Source organism: Corythoichthys intestinalis, chromosome 4 (genome assembly GCF_030265065.1).
Source record: "Corythoichthys intestinalis isolate RoL2023-P3 chromosome 4, ASM3026506v1, whole genome shotgun sequence".
Lineage (NCBI taxonomy): Eukaryota > Metazoa > Chordata > Actinopteri > Syngnathiformes > Syngnathidae > Corythoichthys > Corythoichthys intestinalis.
The window spans coordinates 38,614,512-38,641,455 of record NC_080398.1 but is presented as its reverse complement, the minus strand read 5'-3'; the positions used below and the strand labels follow the sequence as shown (position 1 = coordinate 38,641,455).

Here is a 26,944-nt window from a genome sequence, read left to right as displayed (position 1 = left end):
TTATTTACACTCAATATGTTCTTCTGTTTGCTGCTTACTTTTATGTTGGAGTTCTGTATGGAGGTAGATTTGTGTCTTTATTATTCAATCCAAAAAAAAAAAAGTTGCAGATTTGTGTCTTTATTATTCAATCCAAAAAAAAAAAAGTTGCTTCAATCAAAATATATATTTTCAATCGAAGAAAACGTCTCTTCAATCAAAAAAAATGTGTTTGAATGCAAAAATAAATTTGAAACTCAAAAAAATATATTTGAAAACTTTTTCTTTGAATAAATTTTTTTTTTTTGATTTAAGTCAAGTTTTTTTTTTGATTGAAACACCATTTTTGATTGAAGTCATGTCATTTTGCGTTTGGACCACATTTTGGCTAGGACATTTGTGTCTTTATTATTCAATCAAAAATTAAGTCGTTTCAAACAAAAAAATATATATTTTCAAAAGAAAATCACTTCAATCAAAAATGTTAAAAATATTCAATCGTAGAAAAAAAGGTTTGAATGTGAAAAAATATGTGAGACTCAGAAATTCGCATTTGAACACTTTATTTTTCATTCAAACCGTTTTCTTTGATTGAAGCAATCCTTTTTGTGTTTGAGCCATATTAGGGGTAAGACATTTGTGTCGAAATCATTCAATCGCAATAAAAGTTGCTTTAATCAAAAAACTTTTTAATCAGAGAAAAAAATCATTTGCAAAAATATTTTTTTTTGAAAAAAGTTTTATTTGAAAAAAAAATATTTTTTTTTTATTGAAGTATCACTTTTTTTGAAAAGCAAAAACTTTCAGACTCTTTTTTTTTTTTTTTTTCAAAGTGGAAAAAGTTTTGAACACTTTTTTTGAGGTGGGCAAAGTTTTGAAGGCACTTTTTTTTCCCGATTGAATCATTTTAACACAAAGATTTAACTTCAACGCTAGTTCCGGTGTGTTTGCGTGGCAGCTGATTACGCCAATGGCATAAAAGTATGACGCGAGAATAATGGCCACCAGGGCTCCATCCAGCCATCGGAGTCTCCTGGAGTCCAAGCCGAATATAGGGCACCGGTACGGGGGTGTGACATCGGCATGCTTAATGTGATTCAACATGGCGAACTTCACCCACTGCCCTGACGTGACGGTTGGCAATTGGTTCCAACCGGAGTGTCCGCGACGCGCCGGTACAAGAGTGGTTGGCGAGTGGCCCGACATTAGCCTGCCCAGTAAGAGAGTGGACTACCGGCGAGTCGCCGGCGTCCACGCCTGGAGCCCCGTCGCTTCAACTTTGAGTGTCGTGTCATTCGCGGACCGCCCACTCGACAGCCGGCCTCCGCTCCTGGGGGATGATGTCGGGGTCCGACCAGTGTGCCGTTGCGGGTACTCCGGTGAAATGCCGATGGATGGAGACCTGGTGGCCATTATTCTTGCTTCATACTTTTATGCCATTGGCGCAATCAGCTGCCACTCAAACACACCGGAACTAGCGTTGAAGTTGAATTCTTTGTGTCAAAATGATTCAATCGTTCAAAACTTTTCCCACTTCAAAAAAAATACTTTTTTCAAATGATTTTTTTTTTTCTTTTTTCCCCTATGGTTGAGGTTTACCCATGTTGACAATTACAGGCCTCGCTTAGAACTTGCACAATTGGTGGATGACTAAATACTTATTTGCCCCACTGTAATTTACCATTGGGGGTTTTTTAATGAAAAAAGTGCAGAGGCTCAAAAAAGGTTGAAAAACACTGGTATAGTTGTACAATGAAAACTTACAACTTGAGTGAGAAACACTTTTATTTGTATTGTAAAAACTACTGGAATGCACAAATGTTACACACCTGGGCCCAAAAAGTACACCAATGTAATTTCAGTTTTAATATTTCAAAAGGCAAAAAACAAGTGGAAGATGTTGTATTTTGGTTCCATTTAAGTGGGGCTCCTGTTTTCATTCTGATCTCTACCATTTACACCTAACTAGTGCTGCAACGATTAATCGATTAACTCGAGTATTCGATAAGAAAAAAATATTAATTTTTCTGCCTCCAGTATTCGTTTAATTAAAGTGGCATTGTAATGGTTTGTTTTGAAAGTGTGATACACTGCCCTCTAGTCTGCCTCATTTCACATGGCTGAATCCAGCTGCCCCCTGTTAAGACCAGCATAAGCTAAGTTTTTGTTCGAGCTAGTGTTTTTTTTTTTTTTTTTTTTTTTTAATGAATTCGTAATTTAGGTTAAAGGTATTGTACCTTTAATGTGAACTATTTAAGAGCATTTTAAAAAAAAAGGTTGGCATTTCATAAGATTTGTTAGCCAATTGTTCTTTTGTAATAATAATACATTTTATTTCTAGAGCGCTTTTCAAAAGACACAAAGACGCTTCATAAGAGACATGGAATCACACTACGATAGTAAAAATATAACCTAGCTAGGGGTTATGGTGGGTAAGAAAGCGTGAACAGGTGTGTTTTCAGTCTAGATTTGAAAAGTGATAGGGTAGATATGCTGCGAAGATCAGGGGGTGGGGAGTTCCAGAGCTGGGGGCCGCAATGACTAAAAGCTCTGGAACCAAAGGTGGAGAGGCGGACACGGGGGACGGAGAGGGGAAGAATAGTGGTAGAGCGAAGTGAACGGGTTGGATTGTTTAGACGGGGAGAAGATCGCAAAGGTAGGGAGGGGCCATATATCCTAATTTATTATTTTTTTTATACCGTTTGAGGCTCAGATCAGGTATTTTATTTTTTTTATGTTCCTTATCCGATTACTCGATTATTCGAACTAACTAGTTCATCGATTAATCGACTACTGAAATAATCGATAGCTGCAGGCCTACACCTAACGCTCCACCAAAAATATCTTACTCAAATTCTGACCCCCACCCCAAATCAACAGGAAATGACCACTTAAAATGCACCAAAATCAACAGAATATGACAAGAAAAAACAATAAGATGTAACCTGAAATAAGGGAAATCGCCAGTGATCAACATGGGGTGACCCAAAAATGCCAAAGAATCAGTAGGTCTAGAAAGCGACCTGGAAAAGCCTCATATAGAATTGCCTCAAAACTCGTGACCCAATGTTAACGGGCTCTACAAATGCTCAAAAAAGAAATAGAAAGTTACTTAGAAAATGCCCCAAAACCAACAGGAAAGAACTGGCCATGCCCCAAAATCAACAGCGTGTTTACCAATCACAAAATTTCTCAAGAATTTTCTAATATATGAATACTCACAACTTAAACTCGTACAGAGTCATCTAAAATGATTTTCTGAACCTAAAGTTAACACTGAGTTTTCGAGCTGTGATGTTGGAGTCTGCCACCTTTTCCTCCCCTTTTCCTCCTCTGGCTCTGGTTTGGGTTCTGGATCGAGTTATGGTTCGGGTTCGCGTTTTAAGTTGCTACCCCATATGATGCCGTTGGACTTGGTCAGTGGCAGGACCGCAGTTTGCTCATGCTGACGTTTTCCACATGGGAAGTTGCTCTAAAGGACGCAAAAACCAGATGAAAAGGCAAGTCTCCGAAAAATGCAAGACAATATTCTAAAAAATGTTTGCCATTGATGGAAAATCAAGAGTGAAGCTAACCGTTCTGGACTTCGGTCGGGTTTGATTTGTTTAAACCAAACTGTTGACTCACCATATTGGTGGTCAGATCGCCTGCGTTCCTATTTGCGCGTCTCCACCTCGCTGGGAAGTGGAATTTGGGTTTCCTGTGAGACAAACGCAAACGTCAGGTGGAAAGTTTGTGTTCTGCTGATTTAAAAAAAAAAAAAACAGTAATAGAAGAAAAAAAAGTGTACTATGAGTAGGGTTGCCAACCGTCCCTTGAAAAATAAAATCGGCCCGTGTTCAGAAACAAAAGTACGCGTCCCGTATTGAGCTTTCAAGGGATGTGCTTGTCCTGTATTATCGTGGAACTCGAAAATAGTGGCCTGTTTGTAGAACGAACGAATACTGATATGATGCTTTCCAAGAACATGCAGGGAAACGATGACGATACGAAATCACACTCATCTCATTAGTCAAGGTACTGTCACGTAAGAGCGGAGGTTTGAATGAAGCGCGAGTGAGTAAAAAAACATGTTCAAAATAATGCTGTTTTCTTGGTATTACATATACAGTGGGGCAAATAAGTATTTAGTCAACCACTAATTGTGCAAGTTCTCCCACTTGAAAATATTAGAGAGGCCTGTAAGTGTCAACATGGTTAAACCTCAACCCTGAAAGAGAGACACAATGTGGAAAAAAAAAAACAAAATCGCATTCATTAATTTGCAAATCATGGTGGAAAATAATATTTGGTCAATACCAAAAGTTCATCTCAATACTTTGTTATGTACCCTTTGTTGGCAATAACGGAGGCCAAACATTTACTGTAACTCTTCACAAGCTTTTCACACACTGTTGCTGGTATTTTGGCCCATTCCTCCATGCAGATCTCCTCTAAAGCAGTGATGTTTTGGGGCTGTCGTTGGGCAACACGGACTTTCAACTCCCTCCGCAGATTTTCTATGGGGTTGAGACCTGGAGACTGGCTAGGCCACTCCAGGACCTTGAAATGCTTCTTACGAAGCCACTCCTTTTTTGCCCTGGCTGTGTGTTTGGGATCATTGTCATGCTGAAAGACCCAGCCACGTCTGATCTTCAATGCCCTTGCTGATGGAAGATTTTGACTCAAAATCTTGATACATGGCCCCATTCATGCTTTCCTTTACACATATCAGTTGTCCTGGTCCCTTTGCAGAAAAACAGCCCAAAAGCATGATGTTTCCACCCCCATGCTTCACAGTGAGTATGGTGCAATTCAGTAATTTTTTTCCTCCAAACAAGAGAACCTGTGTTTCTACCTAAAAGTTCTATTTTGGTTTCATCTGACCATAACACATTCTCCCAGTCCTCTTCTGGATCATCCAAATGTTTTCTAGCGAACCGCAGACGGGCCTGGACGTGTACTGTCTTCAGCAGGGGGAGACACCTGGCAGTGCAGGATTTGAGTCCCTGGTGGTGCATTGTGTTGCTGATAGTAGCTTTGTTACTGTGGTCCCAGCTCTATGTCGGTCATTCAGTAGGTCCCCCCGTGTGGTTCTGGGATTTTTGCTTCCCGTTCTTGTTATCATTTCGACGCCACGGGGTGAGGAGGGAGTTAAAAGTCCGTGTTGCCCTATGACAGCCCCAAAACATCACTGCTCTAGAGGAGATCTGCATGGAGGAATGGGCCAAAATACCAGCAACAGTGTGTGAAAAGCTTGTGAAGACTTACAGAAAACGTTTGGCCTCCACTGTAATTTGGAAATAAATTCTTTAAAAATCAAACAATGGGATTTTCTGTTTTTTTTTTTCCACATTCTGTCTCTCATGGTTGATGTTTACCCATGTTGACAATTAGAGAGATATTTTCAGGGGAACTTGCACAATTAGTGGTTGACTAAATACTTATTTGCCCCACTGTATTTAAGTATTGACTAAATACTTATTTGCCCCACTGCATTTAAGTATATCTTTTCATGTGACAACACTGACAAAATGACACTTTGACACAATGAAAAGTAGTCTGTGTGCAGCCTATATAATAGAGTTAATTTATTTTTCCCTCAAAACGGAGGAGGCACACTTTAAATATACTAAAGTGATAAGGCATCTTTGAGTGAACTTCAAGTAAAAATTTCGCGGCTGGACCGAGTGTTCTCATTTTTGGAAATCAAAATATGGTCACACTAACTTACCAAGCATTTTTGTCTATAAGACTAAGACGGAAATTAAAAGAGCTGCCAAAAATTACACTGCTGTGTACCATATTTTTCGGACTAAGTCACAGTTTTTTTCATAGTTTGGCTGGGGGTGCGACATACTCAGGAGCGACTTATGTGTGAAATTATTAACACATTATGTTATCATTTTACATGTTATTTTGGTGTTTTGGAGTGACACTGATGGTTTGGTAAACTTGTTAGCATGCATTCTTTGTGCTATAGTTATATGAATAACTTCATAGCTATGGCCACGTTCGTGTTCTGCCTTTGGCAATGTGTGTTCAATTGTATTATTGACTTTTTTATATTGAAATGCATGCTTTTAGTTTGTGGCACTTTCACGCCCACGTGGGGGCGCACTCGCTTTACGTGAAGAAAAGTGCTCACACGCCAGAAGAAGACCGACAGCTACGTAGCTCTGACTGAGGCAATGTCCACATGTAGCAGGGTATTTGGCAAAAAGATATTTTTCTACAGTTTGACCTATCATCCACACGCGCACACAGATTTAAACCAGGGTTCTTAAAAACGACGGGTAAGGTGAAGATTTGCGAATTCTGAGTTTGTGGCTCCATCATGTGGACACTGATAACCGAAGATTTACGTCACTGGCTGCGACAAATTTTGTCCTCACGTCACACATGAGACCAATTTTTACATTCTGAGTATATCAAATAGGCGCTTTTTTGCTTCCATTTTTTTTTTTTTTTTTTTTTTTTTACAAACTCTTGCTGTGCTTCTTATTGAATAATGGGTATTTTGGACAATTATTTTATTGTTTATCTTTATCGTGAATGTACTTAAAAATGAATGAAAGCGGTTGGCTGTGGAAGGTTTTTTTTTCCTACACAACATGGCTTGAGTGGGCGAGTTAGCGAGAGAGAAACACGGCTGCGAACCTACGTTCATTGTTTATGCTTGTAAAATATCTCTACAGAGGCAACGCCTGTGTATCATCATCTCTGTTTTTGTTGTGTGTTTTCCACCAGCCATCGGACACTTAGAGCCAGTTGTGTGGTTGTTTGAACGATGCGCTAATGCTAGCGAACGCATGCTAACCGTCTGTGTAATGTCAATGCTGTAAAAGCACCTAATTATCATTTATTTACATCGATGCGAACCTGTTTGTTATCGAGGACAAAATTGATTCAGCAAATTATACGGATGTCCAGCATCGTCATTTGGGAGTTTAGCCCGCTGAATAGCTAGGACCGAGTCGTAGCGTCCTGGTGAGGACAGTATATTCGCATTTCGTTGTTCATGCACTGTACACTTACTAAGCATGTTGTTCTCTATTGTATCTTTATTAGTGCTGCAACGATTAATCGATTAACTCGAGTATTCGACTAGAAAAAAATATTCGAATTCAATTTTGTTGCTTCGAGTATTCGTTTAATTAAAGTGGCGTTGTAATGGTTTATTTTGAAAGTGTTTGCATTTACTTTTCATGATTAGGGTGGATACACTGCCCTCTGGTCTGCCTCTTTTCACATGGCTGAATCCAACTGCTCCCTGTTAGGACCAACGAAAGCTAAGTTTTTGTTTGAGCTGATGTTTTTTCATGCATTCTTAATTTAGTTTGTAGGTATATTTAGCTGTTTATTGTGAGAATATGTGTCTGAACCCTTTGTTAAGAGCAGACATGTCCAAAGTCCGGCCCGGGGGCCAAATGCGGCTCATGGTCAGATTTAATCCGGCCCCCAGCCTCTCATAAAATCAATAACATCTGGCCCTCACACAGACTTAATAAATTGGTCAGCAGTACTGCTACCAGCATATGAAGTAGCTTACACACTAAATGCTCATTTACCCACTAAAAGGCAGCAGCACTCCAAGCAACATTTCCCCGTGTGACCCTTTACTCCCAATTTTCAAAAAATTCGACAATAAACAAAACAAAAAAAAGTTGACTACGACAGTCGACGCTTCAAGAATAGGTGGAAATTGGGACTATTTCTTCACTAAAATACGCAACAACTGTGTCTGCCTCATTTGCAAAGAGACAGTCGCTGTTTTAAAGAGTTCATGTGAGGCGATATTACCGAACAAGACACGCTGACATGTATGACAAGATTACAGGGAAAATATGTAGCGAGAAATTGAAGCAACTTGAAGCTAGTTCAATTTCACAGCAGCAGTATTTTACAAGAGCCCGAGAGTCGAAAGAACGCCACAAAGGCTAGTTGCGACATTGTTGAAATTATTAATTAAAAAAAAATAATAATAAAGCAGATGTGACACACAGAATGGCTTGCTAAAATTTGCTCTAAATATATTGTTCTACCTAAAGGACGTCAGCCAAGGTCGGCCCCCCACATTTTTACCAAACCAAATCTGGCCCCCTTTGCAAAAAGTTTGGACACCCCTGGTTAAGAGCATTGTTTAAAAAAAAAAAAAAAAAAAGGACCTTTTCTATGTAAGTTAGCCAATTGTTCTTTTTTTGTACATAGATCCTCATAAAAAAAAATACCGTTTGAGGCTTATCTCAGGTATTTTAATTTTTCATGTTCCTTATCCGATTACTCGATTATTCGAACTAACTAGTCCATCGATTAATCGACTATTAAAATATTCGATAGCTGCAGCCCTAATCTTTATATCAAATTGCCTTTCGAGATGACATGTCTGTTTTATGTGTTGGAATGTATGAAGTAAATTTCACCCAAAAATGCGACTTATACTCCGGTGTGACTTGTTTATGTTTTTTTTTCTCTTCGTTGGGCATTTTACAGTATGGCTTTTGCGACTTGTAGTCCAAAAAATACGGTACTTTATTTTCACTATATTGTATTTAGGGCTGTCAAAGACTTAAAAAATTTTAATGGAGTGGATGGATGGATGGATGGATGGATGGATGGATGGATGGATGGATGGATGGATGGATGGATGGATGGATGGATGGATGGATGGATGGATGGATGGATGGATGGATGGATGGATGGATGGATAATCACAGCTTAAAAATGAATTAATCATAATTAATTGCAATTCAAACCATCTCTAAAACATGCCATATTTTTCTGTAAATTATTGTTGGAATGGAAAGATAAGACACAAGACGGATGTATACATTCAACAGATTGTACATAAGTACTGTATTTGTTTATTATAACAATAAATCCACAAGATGGCATTAACATTTTTAATATTCTGTTAAAGTGTCCACAGGTAGAGAGACTTATAGTTCTTAAAAGATAAATGTTAGTACTAGAGTTGTTCCGATCATGTTTTTTTGCTCCCGATCCGATCCCGATCGTTTTAGTTTGAGTATCTGCCGATCCCGATATTTCCCGATCTCCCGATTCAATTCCAATCATTCCCGATAATTTCTCCTGATCATATACATTTTGGCAATGCATTAAGAAAAAAATGAATAAAACTCGGATGAGTATATACATTCAACATACAGTACCTAAGTACTGTATTTGTTTATTATAACAATAAATCCTCAAGATGGCATTTACATTATTAACAATTTTTCTGTGAGAGGGATCCACGGATAGAAAGACTTGTAATTCTTAAAGGACAAATGTGACTTTGTATATTGTGGCTAAATATTGCCATCTAGTGGATTTTTATGAGGTTTCAGTAAATGATACTGCAGCCATTTAACTGCTGCCCAAATGCATGATGGGAAGTGCAACCATGACTGTGCGTAATGGTACCAATTGATATATCAGGGTGTTAAGAAAAAGATCAACTACTACCTTTCTTCTCCAAATTGCTTCCCATGATATTTCTAATCGTTGCGAGAGGGATTGTAAGGCTTTAGCCAGTTAAAAAAAGGCTTCAAAGGCTGCCAAAATTCTCTCTACTTTTACATTTTATGTTGCCTTTTAGCTCTATGTATATATAATACGGTGCCATTATAGATTGAACGCGACAATGCGTGAGTGCGTTAGGTGCGTTAAATATTTTAATGTTACTACCGCCGTTGACGCGATAAATTTGACAGCCCTACTTTAAGCCAAAACTAAAGACTCTGGATGAGTGTAAAGACATTTTGTCTGTAACGTTAAATACAATTAGAAAACGCATTAAAAAAGCATGTCCGATATTTTTTTGCCGATTCCGATACTTTGAAAATGACGTGATCGGACCCACATCTTTAGTTAGTACAAGTTATACTGATTTTATATTAAAACCCCTCTTATGGTTTTCGTTTTAATAAAATCTGTAAAATTTTCAATCAAAAAATAAACTAGCAGCTCGCCATTGTTGACGTGTCCGAGCGGGACTTCACATGGGCTCCCTGCTGTTCTTCCAGTGTTTTTGACTACGTAAGGTAGTGATTGAAATACACCACAAGGTGTCAATGGCAAGGTTTAGATCTAGCCAATGAGTGCGTTTTGCCCCGACTGACGCCATAGTTCCCTGTTTACTGGTCCATCACAGTCATTTGAGTGCTGGCTTCACAACGTAATAGACCTCTGATAAGTTTGTATATTGTGACTAAATATTGCCATCAAGTGTATTTGTTGAATTAAACGAAATGTTTGAATAGAGTTTGACCAAAGTTTTGTGTATTTTGCAGAGGTATTTTGATTGGGAATGCCAGTTCTCTTTGCACTGTTGTTTAACTGTGTGAGAATAGGGCCTGATTAATACAGAAGCGCTTTTCTTTTTGTGAACATTGAGAGATTATTTTTGTTGTGCTTTCACTAAATGATATTTATGTCTGTTGTGAAGGAGTTGCTGAAGCTTATGCCAATAAACGGCGCGGTCCAATGAACTTTGTTAAGAAAAAAGCACAAAGCAAGACACCTTTCTCTGCCTCTTAGCTCTCAACATCATTGTAATCTGTTTGAGGCAATGCATGAGCGGGTCATTCCGCGCATTTAATTAAAAAAATTAATTACCGCCCGTTAACGCAATAAATTTGACAGCACTAAGTTGAAACCAATGTATTTACTCACCTCCAAATGTACAAAAGCACGAGAATCAATATCAGCAGAGCCAGCACTCCCACAACAGAACACACCACAGTCGTCACACCTACAACGAGAGCGCAAACTTGCTCATCAGTGCTTGCACATCTTACTCATCATAAATCAAATGGGAATAAAAGAGACCTGAGTCAGGCAGGTCGAAAGCTAGAAGTTCCGGCCCAAACTGGTTGTAGCTGGCGCAAACAAGAGAAGTTCCACTGTCCAGGCTCTTAAAGATGACGACGGTTTTGCGAGTGAACTTGTCGAGGGACTGCTCCGTGACAGTATGCTGGTTGGAGTTCTCGACCAACACTCCCAACAGTTTCCACTGCAGCAAAGGCGGCGGGTTGGCCTGGCTGATACAGGAACACTGAATGCCGTTCGACATGGCTTGGCAGTCGGAAGAACTCAGGAACTCGGGGGCGACTAAAGACAGCAAAATGGTGGATGAGCTTTGAGTTTGCGAGCATGACTTCTTGTGACTATTGCTGCAACGATTAATGGAATAACCTGAGTAATTAGATTAGAAAAAAAGCTTGAATCCAAATTTTGCTTTATTTCAAGGGCGTAGGTTTGCATAGGGACAGTAGAGACTTAACACTACCAACTTTTCAAGATGCTAAAATTGTCCCCACCAACTTTTAAGCAACTTATTTGCATTATATAATGAATTCAGTTACATAGGTACAGTGGGGCGAATAAGTATTTAGTCAACCACTAATTGTGCAAGTTCTCCCACTTGAAAATATTAGAGAGGCCTGTAATTGTCAACATGGGTAAATCTCAACCATGAGAGACAGAATGTGGAAAAAAACTAAACAGAAAATCACATTGTTTGATTTTTAAATTTATTTGCAAATCATGGTGGAAAATAAGTATTTGGTCAATACCAAAAGTTCATCTCAATACTTTATGTACTCTTGTTGGCAATAACGGAGGCCAAACGTTTTCTGTAACTCTTCACAAGCTTTTCACACACTGTTGCTGGTATTTTGGCCCATTCCTCCATGCAGAGCTCCTCTACAGTAGAGCAGTGATGGCTGTCGTTGGGTAACACGGACTTTCAACTCCCTCACCCCGCGGCATCAAAATGATAACAAGAACGGTGAGCAAAAATCCCAGAACCACACGGGGGGACCTAGTGAATGACCTACAGAGAGCTGGGACCACAGTAACAAAGGCTACTATCAGTAACACAATGCGCTGCCAGGGACTCAAATACTGCACTGCCAGACATGTCCCCCTGCTGAAAAAAGTACACGTCCAGGCCTGTCTGCGGTTCGCTAGAGAGCATTTGGATGATCCAGAAGAGGACTGAGAGAATTTATGGCCTGAAACATCACTGCTCTAAAGGAGATCTGCATGGAGGAATGGGCCAAAATACCAGCAACAGTGTTTAAAAAGCTTGTGAAAAGTTACAGAAAACGTTTGGCCTCCGTTATTGCCAACAAAGGGCACATAACAAAGTATTGAGATGAGCTTTTGGTATTGACCAAATACTTATTTTCCATGCAAAAAAAAATATTTTCAACCATGATTTGCAAAAAAAAAAATTTTTTTTACCACATTCTGTCTCTCATGGTTGAGGTTTACCTTTGTTGACAATTACAGGCCTCTCTAATATTTTCAAGTGGGAGAACTTGCACAATTATTGGTCGACTAAATACTTATTTGCACCACTGTAATTTAGGTCGTCTTCCCATATGTTGTAAGGATAGAATTGACCCTAACATCATTAAGTTAATTACTTTCCATTTAGTTCAGACTTACATTGACCCTTTCACTTGCTGAATGTGCCAGTCTATTTTTTTTCTCCTCAAACACATGTTTGATTGGCTGATGACTCGAGGGAGATTATCAGTGGCCTTGTATGTCTTCCATTTTCTAATAATTGCTCCCACTGTTGATTTCTTTACACAGAGCTTTTTACCTATTGCAGATTCAGTCTTCCCAGCCTGGTGCGGGTTAACAATTTTGTCTCTGGTGTCCTTCGACAGTTCTTTGGTCTTGGCCATAGTGGAGTTTGGAGTGTGACTGACTGAAGTTGTGGACAGGTGTCTTTTATACCGATAATGAGTTAAAACAGGTGCCATTAATACAGGTAACAGGTGGAGCCTCGTTCGACCTCATTAGAAGAAGTTAGACCTCTTTGACAGGCAGAAATCTTGCTTGTTTGTAGGTGACCAAATACTTATTTTCCACTCTAATTTGGAAATAAATTCTTTAAAAATCAATGTGATTTTCTGCTTTTTTGTGCCCTCATTCTGTCTCTCATGGTTGAGGTTTACCCATGTTGACAATTACAGGCCTCTCTAATCTTTTCAAGTTGGAGACCTTGCACAATTGGTGGTTGATTAAATACTTATTTGCCCCACTGTATGTACACTGGAACTATTTTATTAGCCTGATTGTACTTTTGTTCTTTGTGGTGCACGTTATGGTGAGGCTTTAAATCTCGTTGTACTCTGTACAATGGCATTAAAGGCTTTCTATTCCACTCCCATTTCTACTCCATTCCATTGTATTCTTATTCTTGGCATGACTACTCCCCAAAGGCTGAATTTCAAATTTGTATTGCCAAAGAGAAAATCATCACTCACATGTGACATCGATGGTGAGGGGCTCGGCAGACTGTGCTCCGCGGATGTTGTGGTTTTCACAATAATAGCTGTCCCCTGAGAGCTTGGTGACATTAAAGGTGATCTCTTGGCCCGAACCCACCAGTGTCGCACCGTTATCGTTCACGCGGTACCAGCTGACGTCAGTGATCGGCGGGTTGGCCACACCGTTGCACTTTAAAGTGACGGCGCTGCCGTCGGGCAAAGAGCCGGGTGGCGATGCCGAAACTGACGTGTCCTTAGGAGCATCTGAAAGAAAATGTTAACGGTTGGCATACAGTCCCTGACAGAAGTCTTGTCGCTTATCCATTTTGTAGAAACAATTGCTAATAAACTGACTTTTAATGATTCAATTGGTTTCAGAAATGGCTCATATGAAAGCTAACACCCTTCCAAATGGTGTTGAATGTGTAATTTGTTTCACTTAAAAAAGATTTATCATTTAATGAAGACAAAGGCCTTCCTCCCTCTCAGGGTGCATACAATTAAAAAACCGTGTGGCATTTGCCAAGGCCCACAGCCTGTCAAAAGGATGGATGCTGGAAAAGTGGCAAAAGGTGGATTTTTCAGATGAATCATCCATTGAATTACACCACAGTCGCCGCAAATATTGCAGGAGACCTACTGGAGCCCGCATGGATCCAAGATTCACTCAGAAAACAGTGAAGTTTGGTGGTGGCTAAATCACGGTCTGGGGTTACATCCAGTATGGGGGTGTGCGAGAGATCTGCAGGGTGGAAGGCAACATAAATAGTCTGAAAGATCAACAAATCTTAGCTGCCTCTTACATTCCTAACCATAAAAAGGGACAAATTCTGCAGCAGGATGGTGCTCCATCACATACTTCACTCTCTACCTCAAAGTTCCTCAAGGCAAAGAAGATCAAGATCCTCCAGGACTGGCCAGCCCAGTCACCAGACATGAACATCGTTGAGCATGTCTGGGGTAGGATGAAAGAGGAAGCATGGAAGACGAAACCCAAGAATGTTGATGAACTCTGGGAGGCATGCAAGACTGCTTTCTTTAATGTTCCTGATGAATTCATCAATAAATTGTATGAATCCTTGCCGAAGCCCATGGAAGTCATACAAAATATTAAATTTGGATCTCACAGCACCACTACTTAATTCGCTTATGTTATGTAACATATTTTTGTATTTGAAGTACATTTTTTGTTCTCAGACTACTTTCTGTAGGCGACAAAACTTTTGTCTTGCCAAAATTTGACCTTTATGTCTTCATTAAATGATAAATCTTTTTTCAGTGAAACAAATATATTTTTGTACATTCAACGTCATTTAGGAGGGTCTTAGCTTTCATATGAACATGCTCTGAAACCAATTGAATAATTAAAAAGTCAGGTTATTAGCAATTGTTTCTACAAAATGGATAAGCGACAAGACTTTTGCCAGGGATTGTAGCTCACAGATGTGTGTTTTTGGACAGCCTCAACACAACAGTGAAAGCAAGTTCCATTTTTTTTTAGTAATACTCAACTGCTTTATTTCTTGTGGCATTTTGCATAGCATTTATCTGTTGTCACAATATATTTTTTTTAATCATTCATATATTTCCTGATCATATCAAATTCATTAGAATTAAGAAAGATAATTAGCAATTAAATGTTTAGGTGTTTCCCTTTTATTTTGCAATGTGTTTGTATGTGAATTGCCGTGAAAGTGTAAAGCGGGGGTCCCCAAACTACGGCCCACCTCCACATTTGGTCCGGCCCCCTGAACAATTTTTTTTTTTTTTTTTTCCCAATAGTGTTATTTCCTGGCTTTTTTTCTGTGAAGAACCCAGAGAGGGTTATTCTGTTATTATCTATTTGATAGTATTATTATGATTATATCATATCATATGATATGATACCATATGATATGTCATATGATATCATATGATATACCATATGATATATCATATGATATACCATATGATATATCATATGATATGATACCATATGATATCATATCATGATATGATACCATATGATATCATATCATGATATGATACCATATGATATCATATGATATGATATCATATATGTATTATATTATTATTTTTATTTTATTTACTTTTGTTCCGTGAAGAATCCAGAAAGGGTTATTTGATTGTGACTTTCTGAAAAACAATACATTTTTACATTTAGGCACTCCTGCAATTGTCACACTTTTTCTGTTACAAACTGACCCGGCCCCTCATCAGAGAAGGGAAAAGTTGTGTGGCCCTCACAGGAAAAAGTTTGGGGACCCCTGGTGTAAAGCATTAAAATATTTAAAATAATTGCATGAATAAAACAAATTTTATTTATTTATTATCATTTATTTGGATGGAATTTCTTTCAAACAATTGAATTAATTTCAGCATTTTACATGTTTAGAAGATTTAAAAAAAAAACGTATTTTTCTTCTGGAGTGTATTTTAAAAATGTTCCATCATACGTTATGTGTTTTTGTAATTATTTTTTATCAAATTAAATGATGTACATGGGGATGCTTTTGGGCCGCCATGGGTCACTTCCTATTTTGTGGCCATTTTGTGTCATGTACTTGATAAGTCATTAGTTGCCATAACAGGGCTAGACGTTCAATCTATTTGGACTGATGAACTGACGCCGAGCACTTGTTCGCAGACATTTCTCCGAGCTTAGATAAATTGGGTGTTTTGGGACACTTACGGCTCACTTTCTGATCATTTTTGGTCACTCTCTGCTAATTTTGTGGTCATTTAAGGATTGTTTGGGTAAAAACGGCTTCAGCTGATGCTGTTGGGTTGCTGAATCAATAATATTCCAAAGTGTTGAGAGATTGTCTTTTGTATTGTTAGATCCCGTGTGTTTCTGTCAGAGGTGTGGAAATGAGACTTTACTACTTAGAATGGAGAGCTACGCTAGTTAGCGATTATGCTAATAAGTGTCTTAAGTTTCCGTTTGTATTGTGTTTTGCAGAATATTTTTAGCACTTGAGTTCACACATATACACTTATTCATATAACAGCTTGGAGTCTCCTTTCAAAACAAACCCAAACTAATTTGTAATACAAAAGAGTATGCTTTGAAATTGGATTTGGAATGTATTTATGAACATGAACTATTTGATTCATTCCTCCTTTTTCGAGTTTGTTTATAGTTTATTTAAAGAAATTAAATGAGTGTACTAATTCTTTTTTGTTTTATACTCAAAACCTTTATTAAAAACTTTAATTTATGTACTTAAAACCACGCAGTTGTAGATTGCAGTATAGTCAAGTGAGCAAGCTGTACATAAAATATATTTTTGAAGAAAATATTTAGTCTCCATTACTACTTACAGTATGCCTGAAACAACGTCAAGTTAAATTGTGACGCTAATTGAAAAAAGGGACATTTAATCAATTATAAAACTAAACTATGGAAACATTTTTTTGTGTGAGTTGACTGTGCCATTAAAAATGAATAGGGCCATCTAAATACTGGCTGATATCTTTTGGGCACTTTGATTTTGCAATAATTTGAACGTGAATCGGACAAAAACTGTAGAACACATAACATTTTCACAATCCAGTGGAAATGATTGGGGCTTTTTTTTCTCCCAAAAACTTTTGGCACAACTGCCATTAGGATACAAATCAGAAGGGCTTGTGTTGCGTGAATTTTTTGCACGTTTTATTAATGTAAAACGGTATGAATGTGTCATTGCGTGTGGGTTGTGCGGCCAAAAAAGTAGCCCGAAAAAAAAAAGTGTTTTATTTAGGGCTGTCAAACGATTAAAATTTTTAATCGAGGTAATCACAGCTTAAAAATTAATTGCAATTAATTGCAATTCAAACCATCTTTAAAATATGCCATATTTTTCTATAAATTATTGTTGGAATGGAAAAATAAGACACAAGACAGATATATACATTCAACATACTTTAAATAAGTACTGTGTTTTTCCATAACAAATCCACAAGATGGCATTAATATTGACATTCTTTCTGTTAAAGGGATACACGGATACAAATACTTGTAGTTCGTAAAAGATAAATGTTAGTACAAGTTATAGTAATTTTATATTAAAACCCCCCCTTAATGTTTTCATTTTAATAAAATTTGTAAAATTTTCAACCAAAAAATAAACTAGTAGCTCGCCATTGTTGACGTCGCCGAGTGGTGACGTCACTGCCATTCTTCCACAGTGTCTTTAACTACGCAAGATAGTGATTGAAATACAACACAAGGTGTAAATGGCGAGGTTTGAATTACTTAGAAATCAAGCTAATGAGTGTTTTTTATCCCTAGACTAACGCCGTAGTTCCCTGTTTTTTTTTTTTTTAAACTGGGTCTATTGTGATTCACGTTCATTTGAGTGCTGGCTTCACAATGTACAAGACTACTGATAGTTTGTATATTGTGACTAAATATTGCCATCCATTGTATTTGTTGAGCTAAACGAAATGTTTGAATAGAGTGTATTTTGCATAGCTATTTTGATTGGGAATGCCAGCTTTTCTTTTTGTGAACATTATTTTTTTTGAGGGATAGGAATATTATTTTTGTTGTGCTTTCACCAAATGATACTTCTGTTTGTCGTGAAGGAGCTGCCTAAGCTTATGCCAGCAAACGGCGTGGTCCAATGAACGCCTGTGTCCACTGCCTTTCTCTGCAAAAACGGCATCATTGTAATCTGAGGCAATGCATGAGCGGGTCATTCCGTGCATGCGTTAAATGAGTCAAATATATTTTTTTAATTAATTACCGCCCGTTAACGCGATAAATTTGACAACACTAGTTACATTTACACGTATTTTATATTTGTGTTGCAAATCATCACCGCAATCAAATCAATCAAATGTTGGGATTAAATAAACTCACATTTAACCCGAAGCGTCAACGCCTGTTCCGTGGAAAGCTCAGAATATCCCTCTTGCCTCCTGTAGACGGCGCTGCAAGTCACATCAACATTGTCGTGCAGATAAGTGGTGTCAAAAGTCATGACCGCTGTGACGTTTGCTTCCACTTCCTCCTTTACAGTGCCTAACTCTGGCGCCCATGTCAACAGCGGGGGTGACGTCGGGCAAAAAATTGGCGCTTGACACTTTAAGGCCACCGTGGTACCCTCCTCAACCTCCACCGTTGTAGGTTCGATAGTGGGTTTTGGCACTGAGTCTGCAACATCACACAAGAACAAAAACTCATAAATGGCTAAATCAACAAGTAATATGTTCTCGGACATGTGCCTCAATCTGGGTACTGCATATGCAATATTTGCACAATTATAGCATTTTTGCACTGTTACATCATCAATATGGCGGAAAACACAGACAAGACTGAAAAAGCAGTTTCTGCTCTTGCACTCCTCTGTAAAAGGAACTGCTGTATTTTAAGCCAAAACAACTGTTTGAATGAACAATATGTCTATATACTGCCATAGCAGATTCATGGTGCATTAAGCCCCGAACTATTTTCAATTTGTCCGTTTTACCCTGGAAATCCCCGTTTACAGACGTCGCGCCAATTGCTTTTGTTTCAACCCAGCCATAAAACGAAGCTAATTAATTATATTTATTATTCAAAATTTCTGTCATTTTTTGATTAGATTAGATTTTTTTTATCATTATTTGATGTCTAATTTTTCATTGAAATTAAAAAACTTTTTTTTTTTTTTAATTATTCACTCGCATATTTTAAAAAATTACGTCACAATGACAAAAAATGGTGTCTGTAAAAAAGTCATGGATATCTACCTCATAACTATCGCTTAATTGTATTTTTTTGTGACTGTCGGCTTTACTCCAATATGTTAGATGATAATTGAAAAAAAGGTAAATATATGAAAAATACCATCCAGATAGGGTTTCGCTTTTTACATTTTTTTCCCTTTTTTTTTTAAATGCCCTTCTGTTCAAATTTTTTCTTCCCCCAGAAAATTGAGATTTTAAGCTTTCCAATGATGTATGCATATCGGAAAATTTTCAAAGTTGGCCAAATTGGGGGTCTCAAAGCGGAACTTTAAGTCACCTGAGTGTTTCCTGCCATATATATGCTCATTTGCATTATCATATCAAGACAGCCATCTGCCTCCTAGTCTAAAAACTGTATTCCCAATCTGCGTACACTGTAATCTGTTTTTATATTGGTTTTATTGCTTTATGTGGTGCATGTTATGGGGACGCTTTAAATTTATATTACGCTACGCTATGTTATACTAATTAGGCGGGGCGATTTTTAAAGAGAAATATATTGGGCGGGTTGATAAAATTTGGGTTTCTTTTGACAACATTTGGTGGTTTTGGAATCAACGGTTTTAATTTGTTTGAATCGTTAACGTTGATTGCTTTCAACAACATCGTCACTCATGAACTGAACTGGCATTTTAGCCCTTCATCAAATTAAAAAAATAATACTAATATTCAAGTTAGCAGGGGTTTAGTTTGTGGAGTTGAATTCAATGAATTCCGTTTCGTTTGCTAGTCATTTGTTAGTTTCAGGGCTTCGGAGTGGCTAAGCTAGCGCTAGTCAGTGGCACTATTATAGCATGCCAATGAAAAAACGACACAGATCTACGAACAGATCCAACATAGTCAAATAAATTCAAAACACACATTGTTTCAAAACACCCATGCAGCCAAAACAATGGCACACTAAACTGCCGTTATTCATTTCATTCTGCAGGACTATTTTTTTTAGATGTGTAATACGACCCCATTAAAGAGGAGTGCTTCAGTCACTCGTTCTCAAGATGCATTCGAGGAAGTTGGGAAGTCGGACTTATCCCGCTCGGAGTGTACCAATTACGACCTTAGAGCATTCCAAGCGACACATCTGTGACGTTCGAGGCCTCGTAAGCAGTGGTCACGTGATTTTTGGCTTTTTCGATGCCGTTTTCGGAACACTGCTTTGACACACCTCTACTTCATTTGCTCGAATCAGATTCGAGCAGGAAGGCTCGAGCATCCCATCTCTACGGAATCTGCAATAGGTAAAACGTTTGGTGTAAAGAAACCAACTGTGGGAGCAATTATTAGAAAATGGAAGACATACAAGACCACTGATAATCTCCCTCGATCTGGGGCTCCATGCAAGATCATCCCGTGGCGTCAAAATGATAACAAGAACGGGGAGCAAAAAACAGTAACAAAGGTTAGTATCAGTAACACAATGCGCCGCCAGGGACTCAAATCCTGCACTGCCAGATGTGTTCCCCTGCTGAAGCCACTACACGTCCAGGCCCGTCTGCGGTTCGCTAGGGAGCATTTGGATGATCCAGGAGAGGCAAATAATCCGGGCTAGTTATGTGTGATTTTCCGCTTCGAAGACTTTGAAACATCACATGGTTCGGGTTAGCATGTCTGCTAGCTGTCACGCCTCTTGGTTTGTTTACATTCTCTGAAGCCGGGTAAGGGGAATGACATATGTCCGATTTAGGTGTCATAAAATATCGTTCGGGAGGTGCGACTAATTGTGAAGTCGACAGTTTTGACCATTGTGGAGTAATTTTGCCATGTCGTCCTGAATAAGTGCATTTTTATTATTTCATATTCCATTTAGCACAAGACTAATTTGTCATGGCCATGCCATTTATTTAGCAATTGGGGAAAATACTTGGATAAAAAGAATATCCTGTAAAAATATTGAAGTAAAGAGACAGAAACAATGACATTTTGAGGCTCTCATCGCGTTTTTCTCGTTGTGAATAGTTCCCCTTCGACGGGCTGACTGGTCCTTCTCAAGCCATTTATTTAGCTATTGGGGAAAAATACTTGGATAAAAAGAATATCCTGTAAAAATATTGGAGTAGAGAGACTGAAACAATTGCATTTTCCGGCTCTCTTCGTTGCGTTTATCTCGTTCTGAATAATTCCCCCTCAATGGGCTGAATAGTAAAACCGATGAGCCCAGTCTCCCGCTAACGTCATCCACCTGTTGGCGATGCTAGAGCCCTAAAATGGTAGGCGTGGCTAACCGGCAGATTAAAAGACTAATTTCTCGTCATCTGCGCTTTGCTAAATTGTTGTATATAGTCGAATCGTCTCAAAATATGATTCTAATTCACATAATAATGTTATTTAAGACTTTTTTTCTCCTGTCGTATGCTCTTTAAATTGCACAGAAGGAAAAGTTCACTGACCTTGAAAGTCCCATCTAACAAATGTATTCTTAAAGTTGTAACGAAGTTGGTAGTAACACTCCAGCCTCAAGTAATAAGAGCCGGCTTGCACTGACGACTTGGGTTCCAGGATGGTGCTACAGTTTTTTTCCTGATATGAGAGGGGACAAAAAGCACAAAAAATGCTTCAAAGCTTTTTGCTGCAGTATTTTATAAAATACAATTTTCTTACCAGCAGATTTCCAACAACATTTCCCTGCAGTAAGTTGAACTTGGCATTGACCTCCTCCGTCACCTTGGAGTGGAACACTTCCATATTTGTGTCTAAGGACTTCCAAATGACTGCACAGGTGTTGTCCAGGTAGTAGTCATAATACGGGTGTACGGTGAATGTGCACGGAACAAAAAAGCATGAGCCGGTCAGGATCTGCACGGACGACGGCATGCTACTCAAAAATTCCTGACAGAAGATGCCTGGAAAATGGAAATAAAAAAACAGTCCAAAAATAAAATATCAGCTAGAATATTAACATCAATAATAATTAGAGATGTGTCCGATCACGTCATTTTCAAAGTATCGGAATCTGCAAAAAAATATCGGCCATGCCTTTTTTAAATATATTTTTTAATTAAATCGTTTTCTAATTGTATTTAACGTTAGACATAATATGTTACACTCATCCAGACACTTTAGGCTTAAGGTAGGGTTATCAAATTATCCCAATAACGGCGATAATTAATTTTTTAAAAAATATATCACATTAAAATATTTAACGCAATTAATGCATGCGCTGCAGGACCCACTCACGCATTGTCGGGCTCAATCTGTAATGGCGACGTTTTACCTAAATAGAGAGGTAAAAGGCAGCGTAAAATGAGTGGAGTGAATTTTGGCAGCCTTTGGAACATTTTTTAATTGGCTAAAGCCTTACAATCCCTCTCCCTATGATTAGAAATATTATGGGAAGCAATGTGGGGAAGCAAAGTAGCAATTGATCTTTTTCTTAACACCTTAGGTTATTTCCCAATGCAGAGAAGATATATCAATTGGTAGCACTACGCAGTCATGGTTCCACTTCCCATCATGCATTTGGGCATGCCTACAGTATCATTTACTGAAAGCTCAACTAATACACTAGATGGCAATATTTAGTCTCAATATACAAATTCACAAGTCTTTCTATACGTGGATCCCTCTCACAGAAAGAATGTTGATAATGTAAATGCCATCTTGGGGATTTATTGTCAAAATAAACAAATACAGTACTTATGTACTGTATGTTGAATGTATATGTTCGTCCGAGTTTTATTCATTTTTTTCTTAATGCATTGCCAAAATGTATATGATCAGAAAAAATTATCGGGAATGATTGGAATTGAATCGGGAGCAAAAAAAAAAGCAGTGGGATCGGGAAATATCGGGATCGGCAGATACTCAAAACTAAAACGATCGGGATCGGGAGCAAAAAAAAACTGATCGGAACTAGGCCTGTCGCGATAACAAATATTAGTGTGCGATAATTATTGTCATAAATTACTGCGATATGCGATATTATTGCGCCCCGCAATTTTTTTTAACCAATTTACAATAACACAGTGAGAATACAGTATATATTAATAAATTCAAAAATACTTTTTAAGAAATCACAACTAAAAACAAAAGACCATGCCTCTTAAGTAAAAAAACAACAATATTGATACCGCACAGCACCACAGAATAAATAAAATGTGTTAAAAAAAAAAGGGGAAAAAATTTCACTTAATAACTTAAGCATTTAGGCAAATGAAAACTTTTCCCGTCATAGCTTCTGCAATGTTGTTCCATAGGGATGCAACGATACAGTTAAGTCACGGTTCGGTACGATTTTTGATACGAGGGTCACGAGTTTCGATCCGATTCAATACATTTAATGCTGTGTAAAAAAAAATAACAATTATATTTTTTTTTTCTTTTTTTTTTTCTTTTTTTTTTTGGGGGGTTAGCGAGCAAAAATTAAATTGCCATCATATAAACATGCATTTTAATGCATAATATTTATGTGCTTACTTCTTACTGATCTGAAAAATGTTTGTACAAAAGTGCTGAGAACAATCTTTACTGTTTGTAAAGTGAGGCAAGGCACACTGTTGATTGCTACAGCTTTCTTAGCAGCTAGGTTTATATTTGCAACATTATCTATAGTCACTGGTATGGAATGATTTGGCCTTCTTAACTTCCATTCAGTCATGACAGTTTAGAATTTGTCGATGTAGTAGATGGACTACGTAACCCATAATCACTCTGTGCTCACGTAGCCAATGGCATGGGACGTAGCACATCTAGTTTGCCATTTCATGATATCTCGTGTGTGCGCGCATTAAAAAAAGTTAGCAAGCGCCGCTGAAGTCACGTCTGTTCATTACTACACAACACAAGCATATGACACAGCGCTCTTAATTTCATTCAGCTATTTATTGTCAAAGCGAGGTTGTTCGTAGCAGCCTAGTCGGTAACAATGTTTAATGTAATTTTAATTAAAAAACAATGTTAAAAAAAAAAACGCTCAAATGGGTAGATATACTGTATGATAAAAGAAAATCTCAACCACTTCTTGATATCTGCGATTTCTGCATCGCGACCCTTGTTATATTACCATGTTTCACCCCTAAAATCCAGCTGTGGCCATTCACAGCAGTGTCTTGACACTCAGTGATACATGCTACATGGAGTTTTTGGATCGAAAAGAGCTAAGTACACGATAATGTCTTGTAAAAATCATGGCGTCTTTAATTATGCTCTCGCGTGCGCTCACCTTCAGATAGGGTTTTGCTGTTTACATTTTTTTTTTTTAAATGCCCTCCTGTTCAAAATTTTTCCTCCCCCAGAGAATAAAGATTTTAAGCTTTCCAGTGATGTGTCACACATGCATATCGGTAAGGTTGTCGCAATATGCAATAATTCCATTTAAAGCGCGATAAATAAAAATGAAGGCGGTAATTTTCCCACTGCGATTTATCGCCTCGCGTGCACATGCGTGCACGCATGCGGCAGATGTGCTGTTAACAGTTAGGATTCCTCGTTACCAACTGCGCAAAATGCATTTTCGTTCCAGGTCCGGCAAAAAGTAGCGCTGGAGCCAATCGTTCCCATTATATCCTAATGTTCAACGTATACCGGCCGCGTCAGTGCTCCGGAGTGACTTTGGACCATCTTTGGCGCGCCGGTGTTGTTGATGTGTAGGCACTCCCGTCAGGAGTGACATTTCACGCGGGGCGGCTATTTTTCGGCACAACGCCGGATTATTTACAACAGTCCGCCAAAACATTGTTACCGACTTGGCTGCCACGAACAACCTCGCTTTGACGATGAACAGCTGAATGAAATTAAGAGCGCTGCACTTCAAACTCGTCCTGTTTATTAAAGTCGATTGTCATATGCTGGTGTTGTGTAATAATGAGCAGACGTGACTTCAGCGGCACTTGCTAACTTTTTTAATGCGCCCACACACTAGATATCATGAAAGAAAATTTTCGAAACATTTAATTTATTCTGTGTTCCTGTGCGGTACGAATATTGTTGTTTTTTACTTAAGAGGCATGGTCTATTGTTTTTAGTTGTGATTTCTTAAAAAGTATTTTTGAATTTAAGAGTAAATATCGCGTTTAAATGGGTATACTTGATATATTAATATATACTGTATTCTCACTGTGTTATTGTAAATTGGTTTTTAAAAAATTGGGGGGGCGCAATAATATCGCATATCGCAATAATTTATGAGAATAATTATCGCACACTAAAATTTGTTATCGCGACAGGCCTACATATCGGACCATTTTGAAAGTTGGCCAAATTGGGGATCTCAGAGCGGAACTTAGTCACCTGAGTGTTTTCCGCCATATATATTTTTAAAAGCATGGACAAAAAAAAAAAAAAAAGAATGAAATCTAATACATTTTTTGTGCTCCCCAGGAAAAACTAATTTTTCACTGGAATTCTATTTTTAATGAGTTTTAAAAAAAGAACTCGTCATATCATGACATCATAAGTCACTATTTGATCAGTTTTGTTGCTTTTTGTTTTATAACTTTTCCTTTTGACAGTCTGTTTCCTTGATGTTATATAAAGTTACATATTTGGTTGGTTCATGATGCTCTTAAAAGTTCTCTGTCGCTTTGTCGGGTTGAACAAAGCTTTTTCATGTTCTGTAGATTTCATCAAAGAACACAAAGCTATCATTGCAGGGAAAAAGTGCTCCACAAAAAACAAAATATTTCATTGGAATATTTACAGTACTACAAAAAAATATATACACTATTTTTAATGTCACTTGTTGGTTGGTTTGTAACGCATTTAAAAGTGTTGTGTCATTGCCGCTTTTATGTTTTGTAGATTTGATCAAAGTACTCAAAGGTATTGTTAGTAAAAAATTACTGAAAAATAAAGGGCAAACAAATAAAATGCTTCAAATACTATGAAAATAAACACAGAAAAATACAAACTGAATTTTAATAAAATACATCCCTTTAAAATGTACTAACATTCAAGAAATGCAAGAAAATCACAACAACACATTTGAATCAGATATTAAAAACAAATATTGAAGACTCAAATCTTTCTTGTTAAAATTTCCTTTTAAAATAGTTATAAACTCACCTCGAACCAGGCCAAAAAGCAGAAAAATCTTCACAGCCAAGCGTGTCATTTTTCACTTTTTGTCGGCACGGCTCAACAAAAAGCAGAAATTCTCTTCAAATCTGAAAACAATAAAACAGTGACATTAAACCGGAACAATATTTTGGATATTTCTGTGTTTCAAACTTACTTTCAAGTGGACGACAACGCTTGACATGTGGATGGTTCGAAATCCTAGAAAGAAATGAGAGGTCGGCTGTGAGGAGGTGAGTAACTTATGAAGTGTTTTTTGGCTTTGATATTCAGTCTTTGAAACTGTGGACACTACAGTGGCTATCTTTTCAAAAGCTATCATTAAATTAACTCATTCACTGCCAGTCACCAGACCGGTTCACAGTATAAGTATGTTTTCCGGTAGTTAAAGGGTATAAAAACGCAAAGGGGGTGTGAGACATCAATAGAACCGTTATGTGCCAAGATAACAAATATTGATAAAGCAAACAAAAAAATCAATCACATTAATGAGCAATTATCGAAAATAGATCGAAAATGACGGACATTTCCGAAAGTGTTCCGGAAACAGCCGAATGGGGCGGAGACGTCATAACAAGGAAACAAAAGGTCGAGGCAGGTGCCATCGTTGTTTATCGACGAGAGAGTTGCGTTCATGTTTTATCAAAAAATCGCTAAAATGGTTCAGACCTGTCATGCTATGTGGTTTACAAATAGCCATTTGTCGCAATGTAGTACCCATGAGTTCCGGAATGCGAGAAAAAGAGCTGGACTACGCAGACAATGAGTAAAGTTCGTCAGTGCTAAGAGGGCTAATTTTGCAGACCCAGCCTCCGGCACGGTTTTGTGTGGTGCGCATTTTACACCTGAAAGCTATACGAACTATGGGCAAATGAAATCAGGTTTTGCTAAGAAATTGGTGCTGATAGCAGACGCAGTGCCCGGTGAAAGAGGACGATGACTGGCTCACCTAACCACCCCAGGCA

The 26,944-nt window shown here is 38.0% G+C and overlaps 1 protein-coding gene across 2 annotated transcripts; it reads right to left on the bottom strand.

The window, feature by feature from the left end:
• Positions 1-1,746: 1,746 nt before the first annotated feature.
• LOC130914366 (sialic acid-binding Ig-like lectin 5) lies at positions 1,747-26,249 on the bottom strand. Of its 2 annotated transcripts, none has more exons than XM_057833476.1 (10): positions 26,137-26,249; positions 25,968-26,068; positions 21,567-21,808; positions 21,356-21,485; positions 18,100-18,393; positions 13,248-13,514; positions 10,792-11,073; positions 10,636-10,714; positions 3,555-3,679; positions 1,747-3,451 (listed from the first exon to the last, which is right to left on the bottom strand). In XM_057833476.1, exons 2-10 carry the CDS (start codon positions 26,014-26,016, stop codon positions 3,420-3,422), a joined length of 1,500 nt encoding a protein of 499 aa, XP_057689459.1. In that variant the 5' UTR covers positions 26,017-26,068; positions 26,137-26,249; the 3' UTR covers positions 1,747-3,419. The 2 variants fall into 2 exon arrangements, with proteins under 2 accessions (XP_057689459.1, XP_057689458.1); XM_057833475.1 differs by having other exon boundaries at positions 3,607-3,679.
• Between the last annotated feature and the right edge of the window lie 695 nt (positions 26,250-26,944).